Below are 22,684 nucleotides of genomic sequence, written 5' to 3' on the forward strand. Positions count from 1 at the left end.
TGGATGGATGGTTCCACAAATTAGGTTAGCCTTCTGTATGAGGGGATGGGTAAAGTAGACTAGGCTAGCTAAGGTTAGCCTTCTGTATGAGGGGATGGGTAAAGTAGGCTAGGCTAGCTAAGGTTAGCCTTCTGTATGAGGGGATGGGTAAAGTAGGCTAGGCTAGCTAAGGTTAGCCTTCTGTATGAGGGGATGGGTGTAGTAGGCTAGGCTAGCTAAGGTTAGCCTTCTGTATGAGGGGATGGGTAAAGTAGGCTAGGCTAGCTAAGGTTAGCCTTCTGTATGAGGGGATGGGTAAAGTAGACTAGGCTAGCTAAGGTTAGCCTTCTGTATGAAGGGATGGGTGTAGTAGGCTAGGCTAGCTAAGGTTAGCCTTCTGTATGGGGGGATGGGTAAAGTAGACTAGGCTAGCTAAGGTTAGCCTTCTGTATGAGGGGATGGGTAAAGTAGGCTAGGCTAGCTAAGGTTAGCCTTCTGTATGAGGGGATGGGTAAAGTAGGCTAGGCTAGCTAAGGTTAGCCTTCTGTATGAGGGGATGGGTGTTTATTTATTTTTTATTTTTTATTTCACCTTTATTTAACCAGGTAAGCCAGTTGAGAACAAGTTCTCATTTACAACTGTGACCTGGCCAAGATAAAGCAAAGCAGTGCGATAAAAACAACATCACAGAGTTACATATGAGGTAAACAAAACATAAAGTCAAAAATACAATAGAAAATATATATACAGTGTGTGCAAATGTAGCAAGTTATGGAGGTAAGGCAATAAATAGGCCATAGTGCAAAACAACTACAATTTAGTATTAACACTGGAGTGATAGATGTGCAGAAGATGATGTGCAAATAGAGATACTGGGGTGCAAATGAGCAAAATAAATAACAACATTTTACATTTACATTTTAGTCATTTAGCAGACGCTCTTATCCAGAGCGACTTACAGAAGCAATTAGGGTTAAGTGCCTTGCTCAAGGGCACATCGACAGATTTTTCACCTAGTCGGCTCGGGGATTAGAACCAGCGACCTTTCGGTTACTGGCACAACGCTCTTACCCACTAAGCTACCTGCCGCCCCAATGGGAATGAGGTAGTTCCTACCCATGAGGTAGTTGGGTGGGCTAATTTCAGATGGGCTGTGTACAGGTGCAGTGATCGGTAAGGTGCTCTGACAACTGATGCTTAAAGTTAGTGAGGGAGATAAGAGTCTCCAGCTTCAGATATTTTTGCAATTCGTTCCAGTCATTGGCAGCAGAGAACTGGAAGGAATGGCGGCCAAAGGAGGTGTTGGCTTTGGGGATGACCAGTGAGATATACCTGCTGGAGCGCATACTACGGGTGGGTGTTGCTATGGTGACCAATGAGCTAAGATAAGGCGGGGATTTGCCTAGCAGTGATTTATAGATGGCCTGGAGCCAGTGGGTTTGGCGACGAATATGTAGTGAGGACTAGCCAACAAAAGCGTACAGGTCACAGTGGTGGGTAGTATATGGGGCTTTGGTGACAAAACGGATGGCACTGTGATAGACTACATTCAATTTGCTGAGTAGAGTGTTGGATGCTATTTTGTAAATGACATCACCAAAGTCAAGGATCGGTAGTATAGTCAGTTTTACGAGGGCATGTTTGGCAGCATGAATATAGGAGGCTTTGTTGCGAAATAGGAAGCTGATTCTAGATTTAACTTTGGATTGGAGATTCTTAATGTGAGTCTGGAAGGAGAGTTTACAGTCTAACCAGACACCTAGGTATTTGTAGTTGTCCACATACTCTAGGTCAGACCCGTCGAGAGTAGTGATTCTAGTCGGGTGGGCGGGTGCCAGCAGCGTTCGGTTGAAGAGCATGCATTTAGTTTTACATTTAAATTTTTTACATTTTAGTCATTTAGCAGACGCTCTTATCCAGAGCGACTTACAGTTAGTGATTACATTTTTTTTTTATACTGGCCCCCCGTGGGAATCGAACCTACAACCCTGGCGTTGCAAACGCCATGCTCTATCAACTGAGCTACATCCCTGCCGGCCATTCCCTCCCCTACCCTAGACGACGCTGGGCCAATTGTGCGCCGCCCATGAGTCTCCCGGTCGCGGCCGGCTGCGACAGAGCCTGGATTCGAACCAGGATCTCTAGTGGCAAAGTTAGCACTGCGATGCAGTGCCTTAGACCACTGCGCCACTCAGGAGCTCAAGTTTTACTAGTGTTTAAGAGCAGTTGGAGGCTACTGAAGGAGTGTTGTATGGCATTGAAGCTTGTTTGGAGGTTTGTTAACACAGTGTCCAATGAAGGGCCAGATGTATACAAAATGGTGTCGTCTGTGTAGAGGTGGATCTGAGAGTCACCAGCAGCAAGAGCGACATCATTGATATACACAGAGAAAAGAGTCGGCCCAAGAATTGAACCCTGTGGCACCCCCATAGAGACTGCCATAGGTCCAGACAACAGGCCCTCCGATTTGACACATTGAACTCTATCTGAGAAGTAGTTGGTGAACCAGGCGAGGCAGTCATTTGAGAAACCAAGGCTATTTAGTCTGCCAATAAGAATGCGGTGGTTGACAGAGTCGAAAGCCTTGGCCAGGTCGATGAAGACGGCTGCACAGTACTGTCTATTATCGATTGCGGTTATAATATCGTTTAGGACCTAGAGCGTGGCTAAGGTGCACCCATGACCAGCTCGGAAACCGGATTGCATAGCGGAGAAGGTACGGTGGGATTCGAAATGGTCGGTGATCTGTTTGTTAACTTGGCTTTCAAAAACTTTCGAAAGGCAGGGCAGGATGGATATAGGTCTGTAACAGTTTGGATCTAGAGTGTCACCCCCTTTGAAGGGGGATGACCGATCTCTGGGGATCTTAGACGTTACAAAAGAGAGGTTGAACAGGCTAGTAATAGGGGTTGCGACAATTTCGGCGGCTAGTTTTAGAAAGAAAGGGTCCAGATTGTCTAGCCCAGATGATTTGTAGGGGTTCAGATTTTGCAGCTCTTTCAGAACATCAGCTGTCTGAATTTGTGTGAAGGAGAAGCGGGGGGGGCATGGGCAAGTTGCAGCGGAGGGTGCAGAGCTGGTGGCCGGGGTAGTGGTATCCAGGTGGAAAGCATGGCCAGCCGTAGCAAAATGCTTGTTGAAATTCTTGATTATTGTAGATTTATCGGTGGTGATAGTGTTTCCTAGCCTCAGTGCAGTGGGCAGCTGGGAGGAGGTGCTCTTATTCTCCATGGACTTTACAGTGTCCAAAAACGCAAGATGCAAATTTCTGTTGGAAAAAGTTAGCCTTTGCTTTCCTAACTGCTTGTGTATACATGTATTGGTTCCTGACTTCCCTGAAAAGTTGCATATTGCGGGGGCTATTTGATGCTAATGCAGTACGCCACAGGATGTTTTTGTGCTGGTCAAGGGCAGTCAAGTCTGAGGAGAACCAGGGGCTATATCTGTTCTTAGTTCTGTATTTTTTGAATGGGTTTATTTAAGATTGAGAGGAAAGCACTTTTAAAGAACAACCAGGCATCCTCTACTGACGGAATGAGATCGATATCCATCCAGGATACCTGGGCCAGGTCAATTAGGAAGGCCTGCTCACTAAAGTGTTTTAGGGAGCGTTTGACAGTGATGAGGGGTGGTCGTTTGACCGCGGACCCATTACGGATGCAGGCAATAAGGCAGTGATCGCTGAGATCCTGGTTGAAGACAGCGGATGTGTATTTAGAGGGTAAGTTAGTCAGGATGATATCTATGAGGGTACCCATGTTTACGGATTTAGGGTTGTACCTGGTAGGTTCGTTGATAATTTGTGTGAGATTGAGGGCATCTAGTTTGGATTGTAGGATGGCCGGGGTGTTAAGCATATCCCAATTTAGGTCACCAAGCAGTACGAACTCTGAGGATAAATGGGGGGCAATCAATTCACATATGGTGTCCAGGGCACAGCTGGGGGCTGAGGGGGGTCTGTAGCAAGCGGCAACAGTGAGAGACTTATTTCTGGAAAGGTGGATTTTTAGAAGTAGAAGCTCAAACTGCACAGACCTGGATAGTATGATAGAGCTCTGCAGGCTATCTCTACAGTAGATTGCAACTCCACCCCCTTTGGCAGTTCTATCTAGACGGAAAATGTTGTAGTTGGGGATGGACATTTCAGAATTTTTGGTGGCCTTCCTAAGCCAGGATTCAGACACTGCTATAACATCAGGGTTGGCGGAGTGTGCTAACGCAGTGAATAACTCAAACTTAGGAAGTAGACTTCTGATGTTAACGTGCAGAAAACCAAGGCTTTTACGGTTACAGAAGTCAACAAATGATAGCTCCTGGGGAGTAGGAGTGATACTGGGGTCTGCAGGGCCTGGGTTAGCCTCTACATCACCAGAGGAACAGAGGAGGACTAGAATAAGGATACGGCTAAAGGCTTTAAGAACTGGTCTTCCAGTGCGTTGGGTACAGAGAATAAAGGGGGCCGATTTCCAGGCGTTGTAGAAAAGATTCAGGGTATAATGTACAGACAAGGATATGGAAGGATATGAGTACAGTGGAGGTAAACCTAAGCGTTGGGTAACAATGAAAGAGATAGCATCACTGGAGGCACCGATTGAGCCGGTCTCGGCGTGTATTGGGGGTGGAACAAAGGAACTATTTGAGGCAGTTTGAGAGGGACTTGGGGTTCTACAGTGAAATTGTATAATAAGAACTAACTGGAACAGCAATAGGCAAGGCATATTGACATGGGAGAGAGGCATAAAGCAATCACAGGTGTTATTAGAGAGAGCTAAGACAACAACTGGTAATGGCGATAAAGTTTGGGCTGAGGCTAAACAGAATAAACAGGACAGGGTACCGTGTAAAGGAACAGTCCAGCAGGCATCAGCTGTGCAGCTGAGTGATCATAAGGTCCAGTGAACAGCAATATGTGAATCCGAGAGCCGTTCAAATTGGTGCTTCAGCACAGCGAGCAGGAAGCACGGTTGTAGTTTGCGTGTGCTAGCGGGCCGGGGGTAGCAGATGGATCTTCGTGGTCGTCGCAACGGGAAGCCTGTTGAAACCACAGACGATTACTTCGGCAGACCAGTCGTGATGGATCGGCAGGGCTCCGTGTCGACTCTAGGAGGTCCCGTCCAGTTGACAGAGAGGTAGATAGCCGGGAGATGTGCTTGACTCAAGGCTAGCTCAAGGCTGATTAGCCAACAACAACGTTCATTAGGTTGCAGTAGGGTAGGCTTGCTAAGGTTAGCCTTCTGTATGAGGGGATGGGTGTAGTAGGCTAGGCTAGCTAAGGTTAGCCTTCTGTATGAGGGGATGGGTGTAGTAGGCTAGGCTAGCTAAGGTTAGCCTTCTGTATGAGGGGATGGGTGTAGTAGGCTAGGCTAGCTAAGGTTAGCCTTCTGTATGAGGGGATGGGTGTAGTAGGCTAGGTAGGCTAGTGGAGAGCAGGCAGCTGGGAGCCTGTGTTCTTACTAACAGGGATTTAGTGGCAGTTGTATAAATGATGTCACACAACCAACCCCAGATGGAGTGGTCTGGATAGTTTGATCATTTATTCGCTGCAGTCCAGAGCGAGCGAGTGAGTGAGTGGAGGCGTCCCAAATGGCTATGCACCCTGGTCAGAAGAAGTGCACTATAAAGGGAATAGGGTGCCATTTGGGACACATGCAGGTAGTGAGTGAGTGGCTGAAACAGGCCTTGTTCTGCAGTGTAAGTATAGCCTCCAGCCTCTAGCCTGATCTCTACATGTGATTTATTGATGTGGGTGCTGCTGTGGATTGGCCTGTCAGTCAGTCCACACACTAAGTGGTTACATTACAGACATATACATTCCCATTGGAAGTTACACCATGCCAGTCCACCAGTTATGTTTCATTTGAAACAGTTATTTCTCCTCATTGGCATGACTGGATGGCAATGGAGAATACACAAACCAGGGTCTTTTGAGACATTACATACATTTTTATTATTACTACACTGTCTTAAAATATGAAGATGAATGTCATGTTTTGTCAATTCACCTTGATCCTCTGAATTGACTAAAGTAATAAATAGTGTTACACAATGGTAAACTGAGGGGGAGGAGTTCAGCAATGTAGGACTGTAGGCCTACTGTCTGTGTGTCACTGAGAAACACCTGCTGGATGCTTGTTACCCAAGCCCATAGTCTACTAGGAGAGGAGAGGAGAGGAGAGGAGAGGAGAGGAGAGGAGAGGAGAGGAGAGGCGAGGAGAGGCGAGGCGAGGCGAGGCGAGGCGAGGCGAGGCGAGGGGAGGGGAGGGGGAGAGGAGAGGAGAGGGGAGGGGAGAGGAGAGGAGAGGAGAGAGGATCCTTTACTGTCTGTCTTATCAGTAAGTAAAGCCTCAAGTGTAAACGACTATACACCAAAGACTACAGAGAAGATGTAGACTGACATGTCTCCAAGTCTAAACAAGCTACAACTGGGAAACTCATTTAGATGGGATGGAGAAAGCTGCCTGCCTGGTGGATAGAAGCATGTTTGTATGTTTGCCCCCCTCATAGTGTCCCTGCTACTCTATAACCTGAAGTGAAGTAACACATCTGTTAGAACATAAACTGTGTGCTACTGCTGTTATGTGGTGATGTTCTAATGACAAAAATATGTAGATGATTTATGATCTCTCTGAAGAACTTGGAACGTGTGTTCAGTGCGGATGATGTTTAATAGGCTTTCCCTGTCCTGTGTGTGTGTGTGTGTGTGTGTCTGTGTGTTTAGGCCTGTCCCTGGCTCCCTGTCCTCACTACTGCACCTACGGAACAGACAGAGACAGCCACTGCCTGCCTCCATGGCTGGAAACCTGCCAGACCCCACCATGCAAGGCTCCTCCGTACTGATGCCTGTGAGCACACACACACACACTGATTCACACACACACGGCACACACTGATTCACACACACACACTGATTCACACACACACGGCACACACTGATTCACACACACACACTGATTCACACACACACTGATTCACACACACACACTGATTCACACACACACACTGATTCACACACACACGCACACACTGATTCACACACACACACACTGATTCACACACACACTGATTCACACACACACACACTGATTTACACACACACACGGCACACACTGATACTGTCATGATTTAACTGGATTTGAACCCAAATGCAGACAACTACACCGAGCCAGAGAAGGTTTATTTACAAAGTTCAATTTGTCCAGGTTTCCAATAATAGGGGAAGAGCAAGTCCAGGTTTACAGGGAGGGTAACAGATCCAGGTTCAGAGCAGGAGTGGTACCGTAACGTCCTAGTGTCCGTGGTGAGTCCAAAAGGGAGGTCCGGTAGTGGAAAGCAGGATGGTGGTGGAAGGAGTGAAGCGGAGGCAGGAATCAGGTTCCAATAATCTGTGGCACAGGAGAAAAGGAACTAGAACAGGCCAAAAACACAAAGGGCGAAAACAAGCAGGTTGAGTCAACAGCGAAACTAACATGGTCGTCTTGACTATGATCTGACGATGAGTGGCAAGTTTGACCGGGTCTTTAAGGCTGAGGTGATTATGGTGAATGAGCTGCAGCTGGAACCCTGACTCCCGCACACCAGACTTCACTCCTGCAATCAAGGACAGACAGAGGGGAGGGGGAGAGCAGAGAGAGAGCTACCTAGCAGCAGTAGGCCTAACAGATACACACGGCACACACTGATTCACACACACACGGCACACACTGATTCACAAACACACACTGATTCACACACACACTGATTCACACACACACACTGATTCACACACACACACTGATTCACACACACACGCACACACTGATTCACACACACACACACTGATTCACACACACACTGATTCACACACACACACACTGATTTACACACACACACGGCACACACTGATACTGTCATGATTTAACTGGATTTGAACCCAAATGCAGACAACTACACCGAGCCAGAGAAGGTTTATTTACAAAGTTCAATTTGTCCAGGTTTCCAATAATAGGGGAAGAGCAAGTCCAGGTTTACAGGGAGGGTAACAGATCCAGGTTCAGAGCAGGAGTGGTACCGTAACGTCCTAGTGTCCGTGGTGAGTCCAAAAGGGAGGTCCGGTAGTGGAAAGCAGGATGGTGGTGGCAGGAGTGAAGCGGAGGCAGGAATCAGGTTCCAATAATCTGTGGCACAGGAGAAAAGGAACTAGAACAGGCCAAAAACACAAAGGGCGAAAACAAGCAGGTTGAGTCAACAGCGAAACTAACATGGTCGTCTTGACTATGATCTGACGATGAGTGGCAAGTTTGACCGGGTCTTTAAGGCTGAGGTGATTATGGTGAATGAGCTGCAGCTGGAACCCTGACTCCCGCACACCAGACTTCACTCCTGCAATCAAGGACAGACAGAGGGGAGGGGGAGAGCAGAGAGAGAGCTACCTAGCAGCAGTAGGCCTAACAGATACACACGGCACACACTGATTCACACACACACGGCACACACTGATTCACAAACACACGCACGCAGACACTGATTCACACACACACACACACACACATGCATGCACATACACTCACACACACATACACACTATCTACACACATCTCACCCCCTCTTTCATTCTGTAATATCTGTGAGTTTTCCCACGTATTTCCCACCATATTAATTATTTATCACCATTTATCCAAACGACCATCTCCTGTAGTGAGGCTTTCAGACGCCTCCGACTATATTCTAATCAAGCCAATGAGATTTAAAGTCGGTGCAGTAGTGGGAGACAGACAGGGAATGATAACAACTCTGAGAAAGCTCCCCGTATCAGAATTCTAATGATACAACATATGTTCTCATGGTAACACAAGACAGGCTGTGTTTATGGTGTGGAAAAAAACTCCCATGTTTATTAAATTAGGAGCTAAGCCTTTCTGGAGGAAGATTGACAGGTCAGGAAAGGAGTGCAGGTTTGGGTGATATTTATACACAAAACACACTTAGAGCAATTAAGGCTGTGTGGAGGGGTTCTTGGGCTGGGCCTCTGTAGACGGGGAGCGGTGCATCAGGGGGTAGTGGGGGTCATCAGGGGGTGGGGGGTTGTTGGGGGGTTAGGGAGGGTTTGGGCGGTAGTGGGGGTCATCGGGTGGTGGGGGTTGTTGGGGGTAGTGGGGGACATCAGGGGGTCGGGGGTTGTTGGGAGGGTTGGGGGGATAGTGGGGAAATCAGGGGGTGGGGGGTTGTTGGGAGGGTAGTGGGGGACATCGGGGGTGGAGGGTTTGTTGGGAGGGTTAGTGTGGAGTAGGGGGGTCCCCTTTAATCACCACTTAAACTATTTTTAACCTCCACTTTAACCATTAAACATCTGTATCAGTGGTTAGTAGGAACTTCTACCTGCTCTAACACACACAGAACCCATACAAACAACCACACACACAGAACCCATACACACAACCACACACACAGAACCCATACACACAACCACATAAACAGAACCCATACAAACAACCACACACACAGAACCCATACAAACAACCACACACACAGAACCCATACACACAACCACACACTCAGAACCCATACACACAACCACACACACAGAACCCATACACACAACCACATAAACAGAACCCATACAAACAACCACACACACAGAACCCATACAAACAACCACACACACAGAACCCATACACACAACCACACACTCAGAACCCATACACACAACCACACAAACAGAACCCATACACACAACCACACACTCAGAACCCATACACACAACCACACACACAGAACCCATACACACAACCACACACACAGAACCCATACACACAACCACACACACAGAACCCATACAAACAACCACACACACAGAACCCATACAAACAACCACACACACAGAACCCATACACACAACCACACACTCAGAACCCATACACACAACCACACACACAGAACCCATACACACAACCACACACACAGAACCCATACACACAACCACACACTCAGAACCCATACACACAACCACACACACAGAACCCATACACACAACCACACACACAGAACCCATACACACAACCACACACAGCATGCTTGTGACAACTAGAGCTGACCAGAACACACAGAAACAGGAAGCCAGTCCAGCAGTGAGGGAGTTAAAACAGGAAGCCAGCCCAGCAGTGAGGGAGTTAAAACAGGAAGCCAGCCCAGCAGTGAGGGAGTTAAAACAGGAAGCCAGTCCAGCAGTGAGGGAGTTAAAACAGGAAGCCAGTCCAGCAGTGAGGGAGTTAAAACAGGAAGCCAGTCCAGCAGTGAGGGAGTTAAAACAGGAAGCCAGTCCAGCAGTGAGGGAGTTAAAACAGGAAGCCAGCCCAGCAGTGAGGGAGTTAAAACAGGAAGCCAGTCCAGCAGTGAGGGAGTTAAAACAGGAAGCCAGTCCAGCAGTGAGGGAGTTAAAACAGGAAGCCAGTCCAGCAGTGAGGGAGTTAAAACAGGAAGCCAGCCCAGCAGTGAGGGAGTTAAAACAGGAAGCCAGCCCAGCAGTGAGGGAGTTAATACAGGAAGCCAGTCCAGCAGTGAGGGAGTTAAAACAGGAAGCCAGCCCAGCAGTGAGGGAGTTAAAACAGGAAGCCAGCCCAGCAGTGAGGGAGTTAATACAGGAAGCCAGTCCAGCAGTGAGGGAGTTAAAACAGGAAGCCAGTCCAGCAGTGAGGGAGTTAAAACAGGAAGCCAGCCCAGCAGTGAGGGAGTTAAAACAGGAAACCAGCCCAGCAGTGGGGGAGTTAAAACAGGAAGCCAGCCCAGCAGTGAGGGAGTTAATAAAGGAAGCCAGTCCAGCAGTGAGGGAGTTAAAACAGGAAGCCAGCCCAGCAGTGAGGGAGTTAAAACAGGAAGCCAGCCCAGCAGTGAGGGAGTTAAAACAGGAAGTTACTACCAGGGTGTGTGTCTGTTAATAGCACTGTCTTTGTCAGACACACACACACTACGTGCCTCCTTGAGAAGTGTGTGTGTGTGTGTGTGTGTGTTGCCGTAGTGTGAGATGTTGTTGTGGTCCTCAGATGGAGAGGCAGATGGGTTCCAGTATGATGGGTATGCAGGGCCCCAACCACCCCAGCTCCTGCTCTTCACCTCACGGACCCTCCATGCACTCTGAGGCCAAACTGGTGAGTCCCAATCCTCACACTAAATACACCTGAATAATAAAAACACACACACCGATGCATGCTCAATGTTTAATAACGTTCTCTTTTCTACTTGGCCATGCCAATAAAAAGCTGCGCTTGCTTTAAGTCTCTGTGTGGATTTCATCATTTGGTGTGTGCGTGTATGTGTGTGTGGAATCAAAGCTGCCAGGTCTGAACCTGTAGGAGCAGAGTAGCGCTGGGCTGGAGTCTCAGAGAGCCTGAATAAAGGGCCCTTTATGTGGCTGCGACTGGGCTGCCCACCGCACTGCACCGACTGGCTGACTGATGTATATCTTAATGTACAGAACATGTTGTGGAATTCTGCAACTTGTTAGCACTAGTTTAACACAGGAATGACCTCATCGTTCACAAAGCAGGCAGTTAGAGAGAGCAGGGGGAGTGAGAGAAGGCTGAGAGAGAGGGAGGACAGAGAGGGAGAAATGGAGAGGGTGTAGAGGGAGAAGAGCGGGAAGAGAGGAGTGAAGAGAGGAGAAAGGAGAGAGGGAGGAGAGGGGGCAGAGAGAGAGAGAGCCGTTAAATTCTATAACCACTTAAAAGGAAGCGATTCCCAAACCTTCCATAACAAAGCCATCACCTACAGAGAGATGAACTTGGAGAAGAGTCCCCTAAGTAAGCTTGTCCTGGGCCTCTGTTCACAAACACAAACAGACCCCACACAGCCCCAGGACAACAACAACTACAACAACAACACAATTAGACCCAACCAAATCATGAGAAAACAAAAAGAGAATTACTTGACACATTGGAAAGAACAAACAAAAAAACAGAGCAAACTAGAATGCTATTTGGCCCTAAACAGAGAGTACACAGTGGCAGAATACCTGACCACTGTGACTGACCCAAACTTAAGGAAAGCTTTGACTATGTACAGACTCAGTGAGTATAGCCTTGCTATTGAAAAAGGCCGCCGTAGGCAGACCTGGCTCTCAAGAGAAGACAGGCTATGTGCACACTGCCCACAAAATGATGTGGAAACTGAGCTGCACTTCCTAACCTCCTGCCAAATGTATGACCATATTAGAGACACATATTTCCCTCAGATTACAGCGATCCACAAAGAATTCGAAAACAAACCCAATTTTGATAAACTCCCTTATCTACTGGGTGAAAAACCACAGTGTGCCATCACAGCTGCAAGATTTGTGACCTGTTGCCACAAGAAAAGGGCAACCAGTGAAGAACAAACACCATTGTAAATACAACCCATATTTATGTTTATTTATTTTCCCATTTGTACTTTAACTATTTGCACATTGTTACAACACTGTATATATACATAATATGACATTTGAAATGTCTTTATTCTTTTGAAACTTCTGAGTGTAATGTTTACTGTTAATATTTATTGTTTATTTCACTTTTGTTTACTATCTACTTCACTTGCTTTGGCAATGTTAACACACGTTTCCCATGCCAATAAAGCCCTTAAATTGAATTGAATTGAGAGAGAGAGGCAGAGAGAGAGCGGCAGAGAGAGAGAGAGCAGAGAGAGGCAGAGAGAGAGACAGAGAGAGAGAGCAGAGAGAGGCAGAGAGAGAGGCAGAGGCGGAGAGAGAGGCAGAGAGACAGAGAGGCAGAGAGAGAGAGGCAGAGAGAGAGAGGCAGAGGCGGAGAGAGAGGCAGAGAGGGAGAGAGAGGCAGAGAGAGAGAGGCAGAGATAGAGAGAGGCAGAGAGAGAGAGAGGCAGAGAGAGAGGCAGAGAGAGAGAGAGAGGTAGAGCGAGAGAGGCAGAGAGAGAGAGGCAGAGAGAGGGTGAGGCAGAGAGAGAGAGCGGCACAGAGCGGCAGAGAGAGGCAGAGAGAGGCAGAGAGAGAGGCAAGTGGCTGGTCAGAATAAAGTGATGTTTGCTCTCCTGACTTGTTTAATGGCCCACTGATTGCTGAGGTTGGTGAGAGAGAGAGAGAGAGAGAGAGAGAGAGAGAGAGAGAGAGAGAGAGAGAGAGAGAGAGAGAGAGACAAAGAGAGAGAGAGAGAGAGACAAAGAGTGAGAGAGAGAGAGGGGGGAGAGAGGGTGAGAGAGAGAAAGGGGGAGAGAGAGGGAGAGAGAGAACGAGGGAGAGAGAGGGAGAGAGAGAACGAGGGAGAGAGAGGGAGAGAGAGAAAGAGGGAGAGAGATAGAGAACACGAGGCAGAGAGAGAACGAGGGAGAGGGAGAGAGACAAAGAGGGAGAGAGAGAGGTTAGAGAGAGAGAGAGAGAGGGTGCATTATCAGGACATACGTGTCCCTCTTTCCCCTGCTCTCTCTCTCTAGATTGATCGTCTTTTGGATCTCTCCAGCTGTTCCTATGGTAACACGCTGGAGTAACACAGCTTTAGTGTTTTAGTCTTATCTCTGCATTGGCCTCCATCCAGACATCCAGACCTTTTCCTTCTCTGTCCCCCTCTCTGCTATCGTTGTAATTGAATTGTAAATGCTCTGTCAAGGCCACTAATAAACTCAACCAGACAGTCCTCAGAAAACGACCAAGGCTTCATTACCGGACTAACCTACAGGCTGCTTGACCAGTCAGTTATTCATTCATACACTATTCATGACCACCAAATGGAGATGGTTTGAGATTTGGGCCCTGACATTTTGAATGGCCCTGATACTTGAAAGGTCCTGATGGAATCCCATGATTGTGGACAGAGAGTGAGAGGCTAACCGCCTTATCAGGCTGAGATCTCCAGCGTGGTTTTCATAAGGAACTGACGGACAGAGTGGGGAGGGCATGGGGAAGCGGGGAAAACAGGGGTTTCAGGGGATCTCTGGTGTCTGTAATATCCTCGCCCGGGCCAAGTCGATAAATACGGCCATGCTATCAGGTGTCTGCGGCATGATCAGCTCCATGTGTCCCCTGCGACGCGCTCGATCCAGCCCTAATCGCATTACCCCGGACCATGTTGACTTTCCGCCAATGGGAAATCTCCCTCACTGTAACCCCACACCCCCCCAGCTTTACAACCTCAGAGCCTCAGACCCCTGGCCCAGCCGCACACTACAGGAACATTTACATTAAGAGAGAGAGAGAGAGAGAGAGAGAGAGAGAGAGAGAGAGAGAGAGAGAGAGAGAGAGAGAGAGAGAAAGAGAGAGAGAGGAGAGAGAGAGAGAGAGAGAGAGAGAGAAGAGAGAGAGAGAGAGAGAGAGAGAGAGAGAGAGAGAGAGAGAGAGAAAGAGAGAGAGAGAGAGAGAGAGAGAGAGAGAGAGAGAGAGAGAGAGAGAGAGAGAGAGAGAGAGAGAGAGAGAGAGAGAGAGAGAGAGAGAGAGAGAGAGAGAGAGAGAGAGAGAGAGAGAGAGAGAGAAAGAGAGAGAGAGAGAGAGAGAGAGAGAGAGAGAGAGAGAGAGAGAGAGAGAGAGAGAGGGAGAGGGAGAGGGAGAGGGAGAGAGGGAGGGTAAGTGGGAAATAGATAGATCAAGTGAGAAAGAGAGAACTTGAAAGACAGAAATTGATAAAAGATACTGGAGAGAGAGGATTATGTGTGTGCGCGCCTGTGTGTTGTGGTAACTGAAGGCCTCCCCTGGCGGAGTTAACCCACTCCTGACCAGTGGGAGTGTGTGTGCTGCCCAGGGCCCAGGGCTTGGGGGGGCTAATGACGGCTAATAGATTTTGAGGTGGGGCTAAGCTGCTAGGAGGCCTAGAGAGACCTGTCTGTCTGTCTCTAGTGTAAATAGTTAATGAGCTGCAGGGAGGGCTGAGGGCAGGGCTGATACAGGGAGGGCTGATACAGGGCTGAAGGCAGGGCTGATACAGGGATGGCTGATACAGGGCTGAAGGCAGGGCTGATACAGGGAGGGCTGATACAGGGCTGATACAGGGCTGATACAGGGCTGAAGGCAGAGCTGATACAGGGAGGGCTGATACAGGGCTGATACAGGGAGGGCTGATACAGTGCTGATACAGAGAGGGCTGATACCAGACCTCTGGGCTAACTATCTCTCCTCTCATCTTTAATCTGTCTCTATCTCTCTGTTCTTCTCTCAACTATCTCTCCTCTCAGCTTTAATCTGTCTCTATCGCTCTGTTCTCCTCTCAACTATCTCTCCTCTCATCTTTAATCTGTCTCTATCTCTCTGTTCTTCTCTCAACTATCTATCCTCTCAACTTTATTCTGTCTCTATCTCTAAATTCTTCTCTCAACTATCTCTCCTCTCATCTTGAATCTGTCTGTATCTCTCTGTTCTTCTCTCAACTATCTCTCCTCTCAGCTTTAATCTGTCTCTATCTCTCTGTTTTTCTCTCAACCATCTCTCCTCTCAGCTTTAATCTGTCTCTATCTCTCTGTTCTTCTCTCAACTATCTCTCCTCTCAGCTTTAATCTGTCTCTATCTCTCTGTTTTTCTCTCAACCATCTCTCCTCTCAGCTTTAATCTGTCTCTATCTCTCTGTTCTTCCCTCAACTATCTCTCCTCTTTAATCTGTCTCTATCTCTCTGTTCTTCTCTCAACTATCTCTCCTCTCAGCTTTAATCTGTCTCTATCTCTCTGTTTTTCTCTCAACTATCTCTCCTCTCATCTTTAATCTGTCTGAATCTCTCTGTTCTTCCCTCAACTATCTCTCCTCTTTATTCTGTCTCTATCTCTCTGTTCTTCTCTCAACTATCTCTCCTCTCATCTTTAATCTGTCTCTATCTCTCTGTTCTTGTCTCATCTCTCCTCTCAGCTTTAATCTGTCTCTATCTCTCTGTTCTCCTCTCAACTATCTCTCCTCTCATCTTTAATCTGTCTCTATCTCTCTGTTCTTCTCTCAACTATCTCTCCTCTCATCTTTAATCTGTCTGTATCTCTCTGTTCTTCTTTCAACTATCTCTCCTCTCAGCTTTAATCTGTCTCTATCTCTCTGTTCTTCTCTCAACTATCTCTCCTCTCAGCTTTAATCTGTCTATCTCTCTGTTCTTCTCTCAACTATTTCTCCTCTCAACTTTATTCTGTCTCTATCTCTAAATTCTTCTCTCAACTATCTCGCCTCTCATCTTTAATCTGTCTGTATCTCTCTGTTCTTCTCTCAACTATCTCTCCTCTCAGCTTTAATCTGTCTCTATCTCTCTGTTCTTCTCTCAACTATCTCTCCTCTCATCTTTAAGCTGTCTGTATCTCTCTGTTCTTCTCTCAACCATCTCTCCTCTCAGCTTTAATCTGTCTCTATCTCTCTGTTCTTCTCTCAACCATCTCTCCTCTCATCTTTAATCTGTCTATATCTCTCTGTTCTTCTCTCAACTATCTCTCCTCTCCTCTGTAATCTGTCTCTATCTCTCTGTTCTTCTCTCAACTATCTCTCCTCTCATCTTTAATCTGTCTCTATCTCTCTGTTCTTCTCTCAACTATCTCTCCTCTCAGCTTTAATCTGTCTGTATCTCTGTTCTTCTCTCAACTATCTCTCCTCTCAGCTTTAATCTGTCTGTATCTCTGTTCTTCTCTCAACTATCTCTCCTCTCATCTTTAATCTGTCTGTATCTCTATTCTTCTCTCAACTATCTCTCCTCTCATCTTTAATATATCTGTATCTCTCTGTTCTTCTCTCAACTATCTCTCCTCTCATCTTTAATCTGTCTATATCTCTGTTCTTGTCTCATCTCTCCTCTCAGCTTTAATCTGTCTCTATCTATCTGTTCTTCTCTCAACTATCTCTCCTCTCATCTTTAATCTGTCTGTATCTCTCTGTTCTTCTCTCAACTATCTCCGCTCTCAGCTTTAATCTGTCTCTATCTCTCTGTTCTTCTCTCAACTATCTCTCCTCGTTAATCTGTCTCTATCTCTCTGTTCTTCTCTCAACTATCTCTCCTCTCAACTTTAATCTGTCTGTATCTCTTTGTTCTTCTCTCAACTATCTCTCCTCGTTAATCTGTCTCTATCTCTCTGTTCTTCTCTCAACTATCTCTCCTCTCATCTTTAATCTGTCTGTATCTCTCTGTTCTTCTCTCAACTATCTCTCCTCGTTAATCTGTCTCTATCTCTCTGTTCTTCTCTCAACTATCTCTCCTCTCAACTTTTAATCTGTCTGTATCTCTTTGTTCTTCTCTCAACTATCTCTCCTCGTTAATCTGTCTCTATCTCTCTGTTCTTCTCTCAACTATCTCTCCTCTCAACTTTAATCTGTCTGTATCTCTTTGTTCTTCTCTCAACTATCTCTCCTCGTTAATCTGTCTCTATCTCTCTGTTCTTCTCTCAACTATCTCTCCTCTCATCTTTAATCTGTCTGTATCTCTGTTCTTCTCTCAACTATCTCTCCTCGTTAATCTGTCTCTATCTCTCTGTTCTTCTCTCAACTATCTCTCCTCTCAACTTTAATCTGTCTGTATCTCTTTGTTCTTCTCTCAACTATCTCTCCTCTTTAATCTGTCTCTATCTCTCTGTTCTTCTCTCAACTATCTCTCCTCTCAACTTTATTCTGTCTCTATCTCTAAATTCTTCTCTCAACTATCTCTCCTCTCATCTTTAATCTGTCTGTATCTCTCTGTTCTTCTCTCAACTATCTCTCCTCTCAGCTTTAATCTGTCTCTATCTCTCTGTTCTTCTCTCAACTATCTCTCCTCTCATCTTTAATCTGTCTGTATCTCTCTGTTCTTCTCTCAACTATCTCTCCTCTCAGCTTTAATCTGTCTCTATCTCACTGTTCTTCTCTCAACTATCTCTCCTCTCAGCTTTAATCTGTCTCTATCTCTCTGTTCTTCTCTCAACTATCTCTCCTCTCATCTTTAATCTGTCTGTATCTCTCTGTTCTTCTCTCAACTATCTCTCCTCGTTAATCTGTCTCTATCTCTCTGTTCTTCTCTCAACTATCTCTCCTCTCAACTTTAATCTGTCTGTATCTCTTTGTTCTTCTCTCAACTATCTCTCCTCGTTAATCTGTCTCTATCTCTCTGTTCTTCTCTCAACTATCTCTCCTCTCAACTTTATTCTGTCTCTATCTCTAAATTCTTCTCTCAACTATCTCTCCTCTCATCTTTAATCTGTCTGTATCTCTCTGTTCTTCTCTCAACTATCTCTCCTCTCAGCTTTAATCTGTCTCTATCTCTCTGTTCTTCTCTCAACTATCTCTCCTCTCATCTTTAATCTGTCTGTATCTCTCTGTTCTTCTCTCAACTATCTCTCCTCTCAGCTTTAATCTGTCTCTATCTCACTGTTCTTCTCTCAACTATCTCTCCTCTCAGCTTTAATCTGTCTGTATCTCTCTGTTCTTCTCTCAACTATCTCTCCTCTCAACTTTATTCTGTCTCTATCTCTAAATTCTTCTCTCAACTATCTCTCCTCTCATCTTTAATCTGTCTGTATCTCTTTGTTCTTCTCTCAACTATCTCTCCTCTCAGCTTTAATCTGTCTCTATCTCTCTGTTCTTCTCTCAACTATCTCTCCTCTCATCTTTAATCTGTCTGTATCTCTCTGTTCTTCTCTCAGCTATCTCTCCTCTCAGCTTTAATCTGTCTCTATCTCTCTGTTCTTCTCTCAACTATCTCTCCTCTCATCTTTAATCTGTCTGGATCTCTCTGTTCTTCTCTCAACTATCTCTCCTCTCCTCTTTAATCTGTCTCTATCTCTCTGTTCTTCTCTCAACTATCTCTCCTCTCATCTTTAATCTGTCTCTATCTCTCTGTTCTTGTCTCATCTCTCCTCTCAGCTTTAATCTGTCTGTATCTCTCTGTTCTTCTCTCAACTATCTCTCCTCTCAGCTTTAATCTGTCTGTATCTCTGTTTTTCTCTCAACTATCTCTCCTCTCATCTTTAATCTGTCTCTATCTCACTGTTCTTCTCTCAACTATCTCTCCTCTCATCTTTAATCTGTCTCTATCTCTCTGTTCTTGTCTCATCTCTCCTCTCAGCTTTAATCTGTCTGTATCTCTCTGTTCTTCTCTCAACTATCTCTCCTCTCAGCTTTAATCTGTCTGTATCTCTGTTCTTCTCTCAACTCTCTCTCCTCTCATCTTTAATCTATCTCTCTGTTCTTCTCTCAACTATCTCTCCTCTCATCTTTAATCTGTCTCTATCTCTGTTCTTGTCTCATCTCTCCTATCAGCTTTAATCTGTCTGTATCTCTCTGTTCTTCTCTCAACTATCTCTGCTCTCAGCTTTAATCTGTCTCTATCTCTCTGTTCTTCTCTCAACTATCTCTCCTCTCAGCTTTAATCTATCTTTGATAGAAATACCATTACTCTGGCGTTCTGCTTCATCAATAAGTCATTCTGATACTTAAAATACTGCACACAAAATAATGTGTTTGTGTTGAGGCCTGTTCTGTGATGCCTGTTCTGTGATGGTGGCGTCATAACTGACTCCTAGGTTGTGTCCTAGTGTTTTTCATCAGAGTCTTTTCATAGTTTTAGTTGAGGGGGTTTTATGTGCGAGGGGGCTAGGGTATATAGCGCAGCGGTAATCAGTCTGGTAATTACGAGGCTCGGTAGGGTGCCGTGTGTGTGTCATGGTGCTGGGTGTGGTTGTGTTGTGTCAGGGGAATAGGGTGGTGTGTGTTTTGCATTAGGGATGTCAGGATAGCTGACCCTCACAGCGTGGTGGAGGAAATGCTTATGGAGAGGTGGCCCACACACACACACACACACACACAGACAGATAGACAGACAGAGACACACACACACAGGCCAAAGCATTACATCGCCACTTGGAGCCAGAGCTCCACAGGCTCTAGCCAGCACCCTCCCTCACAGCCCTGATCTCAATCCAGCCCTGCACCACTCGCTCAGCAGCAGCTGACATCGTTGTACAAGCGTGCACACACACATGCACACACAAATACACACCTACTGAAAGATTTTGTGTGTGTGTGTTTGTCGAAACACAGTATTCTATTCCTAAAAGTCTCTTTTTTAGATGGTTTGATATCTTTGTTTGTTTGATGAAAGACTTTCACTCTCCGTTTCTGTGGACAGGAAGTCAAAACAAGCCCTTATCAAGTTCTACACAATGTCTCCCTGTGTGCCAACCATGGGACATAAGTAAAAAATGTGAGCGGGTTCCAATTTCAAAGTGGTGTTCTCCGCCGTGGGTTAGTATCTGTGTAATGTAAAGCTGTTAACACCCTGTCCTTTCCCTCTGACGTTTAGTTGGTTTAGAATAGGCAGACAGATTTAAAAAGGTCTGCTTCTTCTGAGCTGCAGCTCGTGTATAAAAATGTGTTATTTATTATCTGGGTAATTATCTATTGTTTACATTGTTACTAGGGACATAAATGTGTCACTAAGCGTCAGGCTTTCTTATGAGGTAAACAATACTATATGTTCCTACACTGTAGCTCTGTTGGCCACGGACCTGGCACTGGATGGACCCATGACATCATCCTTGGCACGCTCTAAATGTACTCCTTTTTACTTGAGGAGGGAAAAAAGAGAGCTTCTCTTAAAGAAACATTTCATAATATACACCGAGACCAGCTATCCTGACGCAATAGTTTTTTCTCCTGAACTCTTCATCATCACAGTTTTAGTTTTATGATCCTACTAAACTTGTATATTGTTTTAAACTCTACCAAACTATAGTTTTATTTGAACATTGAATACTTATTGTACTGAATTCTGCAAAATACATAAAATACTGTATGTAGGGCAGAAATACCAAGTGTACGACAGAGTCATATTTACAGAGTTGTTCAATGAGGTCAAGAAAGAAGAGCCAATTTCCACCTTCACTCCTTGTTGAGTGATTAACTGTGTGAAGTCATTTGTAACTACTTACACCATTAAATGGTAAGAGAGTGGGAGAGCGAGAGAGAGAGAGAGCGTTACAACACTGTATATATACATAATATGACATTTGAAATGTCTTTATTCTTTTGGAACTTCTGAGTGTAATGTTTACTGTTAATATTTATTGTTTATTTCACTTTTGTTTACTATCTACTTCACTTGCTTTGGCAATGTTAACATACGTTTCCCATGCCAATAAAGCCCTTAAATTGAAATTGAATTGAATTGAATTGAGAGAGAGAGACAGACAGACAGAGAGACAGAGAGAGAGAGAGAGAGAGAGAGAGAGAGAGAGACAGATAGACAGACAGACAGACAGACAGACAGAGAGCACCTCTGGCTAGACCGTGGGTTGTGTTGTAGAAGACTATAAGCAGCAGACAATAGGAGTGTAGAATCTATCTCCAGGTTTTGATAGCAACATCTGTATGAATGGTGGCATTGTCAGGGGGTGATGTCATTGGAGAGAGAGGGACAGTGAGCTGAGGACACAGCTGAATGTGAGCTCTGTTGCTGCAGCCGTTCTGCCCCAACTGACTGACTGCTAGTGTGTAGGGTTAAACTGTGGCTGTGTGTGAGCGAGCGAGTGTGTGTGTGTGTGTCGTGAGCGTGGATTTGCATGTGTGCACGCACGTGTGCTTGTGTGTGTTGAGACAAACAGTGCCTCTTGCAGTGTGTGTATGTAAGGGGTTAAAGTGAGGCATAACAGAGGAGAAGAAACAGGGATACAGAGAAATGTAGAGGTAAACTACTATCCTTCTGCATATTGTCAAACTTCAGTATTTCTCCACGGACAGTATCTCAGGAAATGTGTGATTGGTGAAGGTGTACAGTGAAGGGTTAAAACACTAACAGCGTGTGTCTGCCAGCTTATCTGTGGTGAGGCCTGACAAGGAAGGGAGAGATAGAGAGAGAGAGGGAGGGAGTTAGAGAGGTGGGTGTCTCCCTCCACCATGGTGCCGACACCAGGGGCCTAAGAGCAGGGTTATGACCCACCCACAACCATGGACTACAGTCATATTGTAGGAATATGGCTCAAAACACTTATTTTCTACTCGTGAGTTACACTCTGTGTGCATGCCTGTGTGTGTTGTTCACACGTGAGCATGTGTGTGTGGGAGAGGGACTCGGTAGGGCGGAGGGCAGGGGTGGAGCAGAGCAGTGTGTCTGCTGTGTTTGTCTTTGGGTGACTGCGTGTTGTTTTAGCTGTGCTGATGGAAGGCTGATGGGAGCTGTGTGTGTGAAGGCATTCAGGGTACGGTTCAGGGCCTGTGAATGGGACAGGACTAGCCTCCAGGGCTCCCTCCCCTCCGACAGAGCTAGGCCAGGGTAAACCAGCCAGCCAGCCACCACCAGATGGGTGGATGGCTAACACTTTATGTGACCTCTCTGACCAGTTCCTTATCGTGGTTCTCTGTAGCTCAGCTGGTAGAGCACGGCGCTTGTAACGCCAAGGTAGTGGGTTCGATCCCCGGGACCACCCATACACAAAAATAAAAATGTATGCACGCATGACTGTAAGTCGCTTTGGATAAAAGCGTCTGCTAAATGGCATATTATTATTATTATTATTATCTACAATATTCTAAGTATAACTCCTCAACAACAACTCTGTGAATACATCAATGTCAACCACATCCCATCCTGTTAACATTTCTTACATTGTGTCATAGACACACTTATTAGTACAGACTTCCTATTTCCCATGAGATTCACTGCCTGTTAACGTGTTGTCATTTTCTGGCCTCAGTAACATCACTTCCTCATGGCTGTGGGTGTCAGTTAAGTCACCTCCCTCTCTCCACTCTGTCAGGTTTGGTTCCCAATGTTAGCATAAATGCTAAAGCAAAATGTTGCATGTGACATGTTAGTT

At 45.9% G+C, this 22,684-nt stretch overlaps 1 protein-coding gene across 1 annotated transcript in view; it reads left to right on the forward strand.

Moving 5' to 3' along the window:
- Positions 1-22,684, forward strand: part of LOC121558335 (cyclic AMP-responsive element-binding protein 5-like) — a 91,761-nt gene that overhangs the window by 40,870 nt on the left and 28,207 nt on the right. The window contains exons 7-8 of the mRNA XM_045215180.1: positions 6,698-6,821; positions 10,995-11,099. Of these exons, the coding sequence (XP_045071115.1) occupies positions 6,698-6,821; positions 10,995-11,099 (229 nt within the window). The remainder of the gene's footprint in view (positions 1-6,697; positions 6,822-10,994; positions 11,100-22,684) is intronic.

This window comes from Coregonus clupeaformis, unplaced genomic scaffold (assembly GCF_020615455.1).
Source record: "Coregonus clupeaformis isolate EN_2021a unplaced genomic scaffold, ASM2061545v1 scaf0386, whole genome shotgun sequence".
Taxonomy (NCBI): domain Eukaryota; kingdom Metazoa; phylum Chordata; class Actinopteri; order Salmoniformes; family Salmonidae; genus Coregonus; species Coregonus clupeaformis.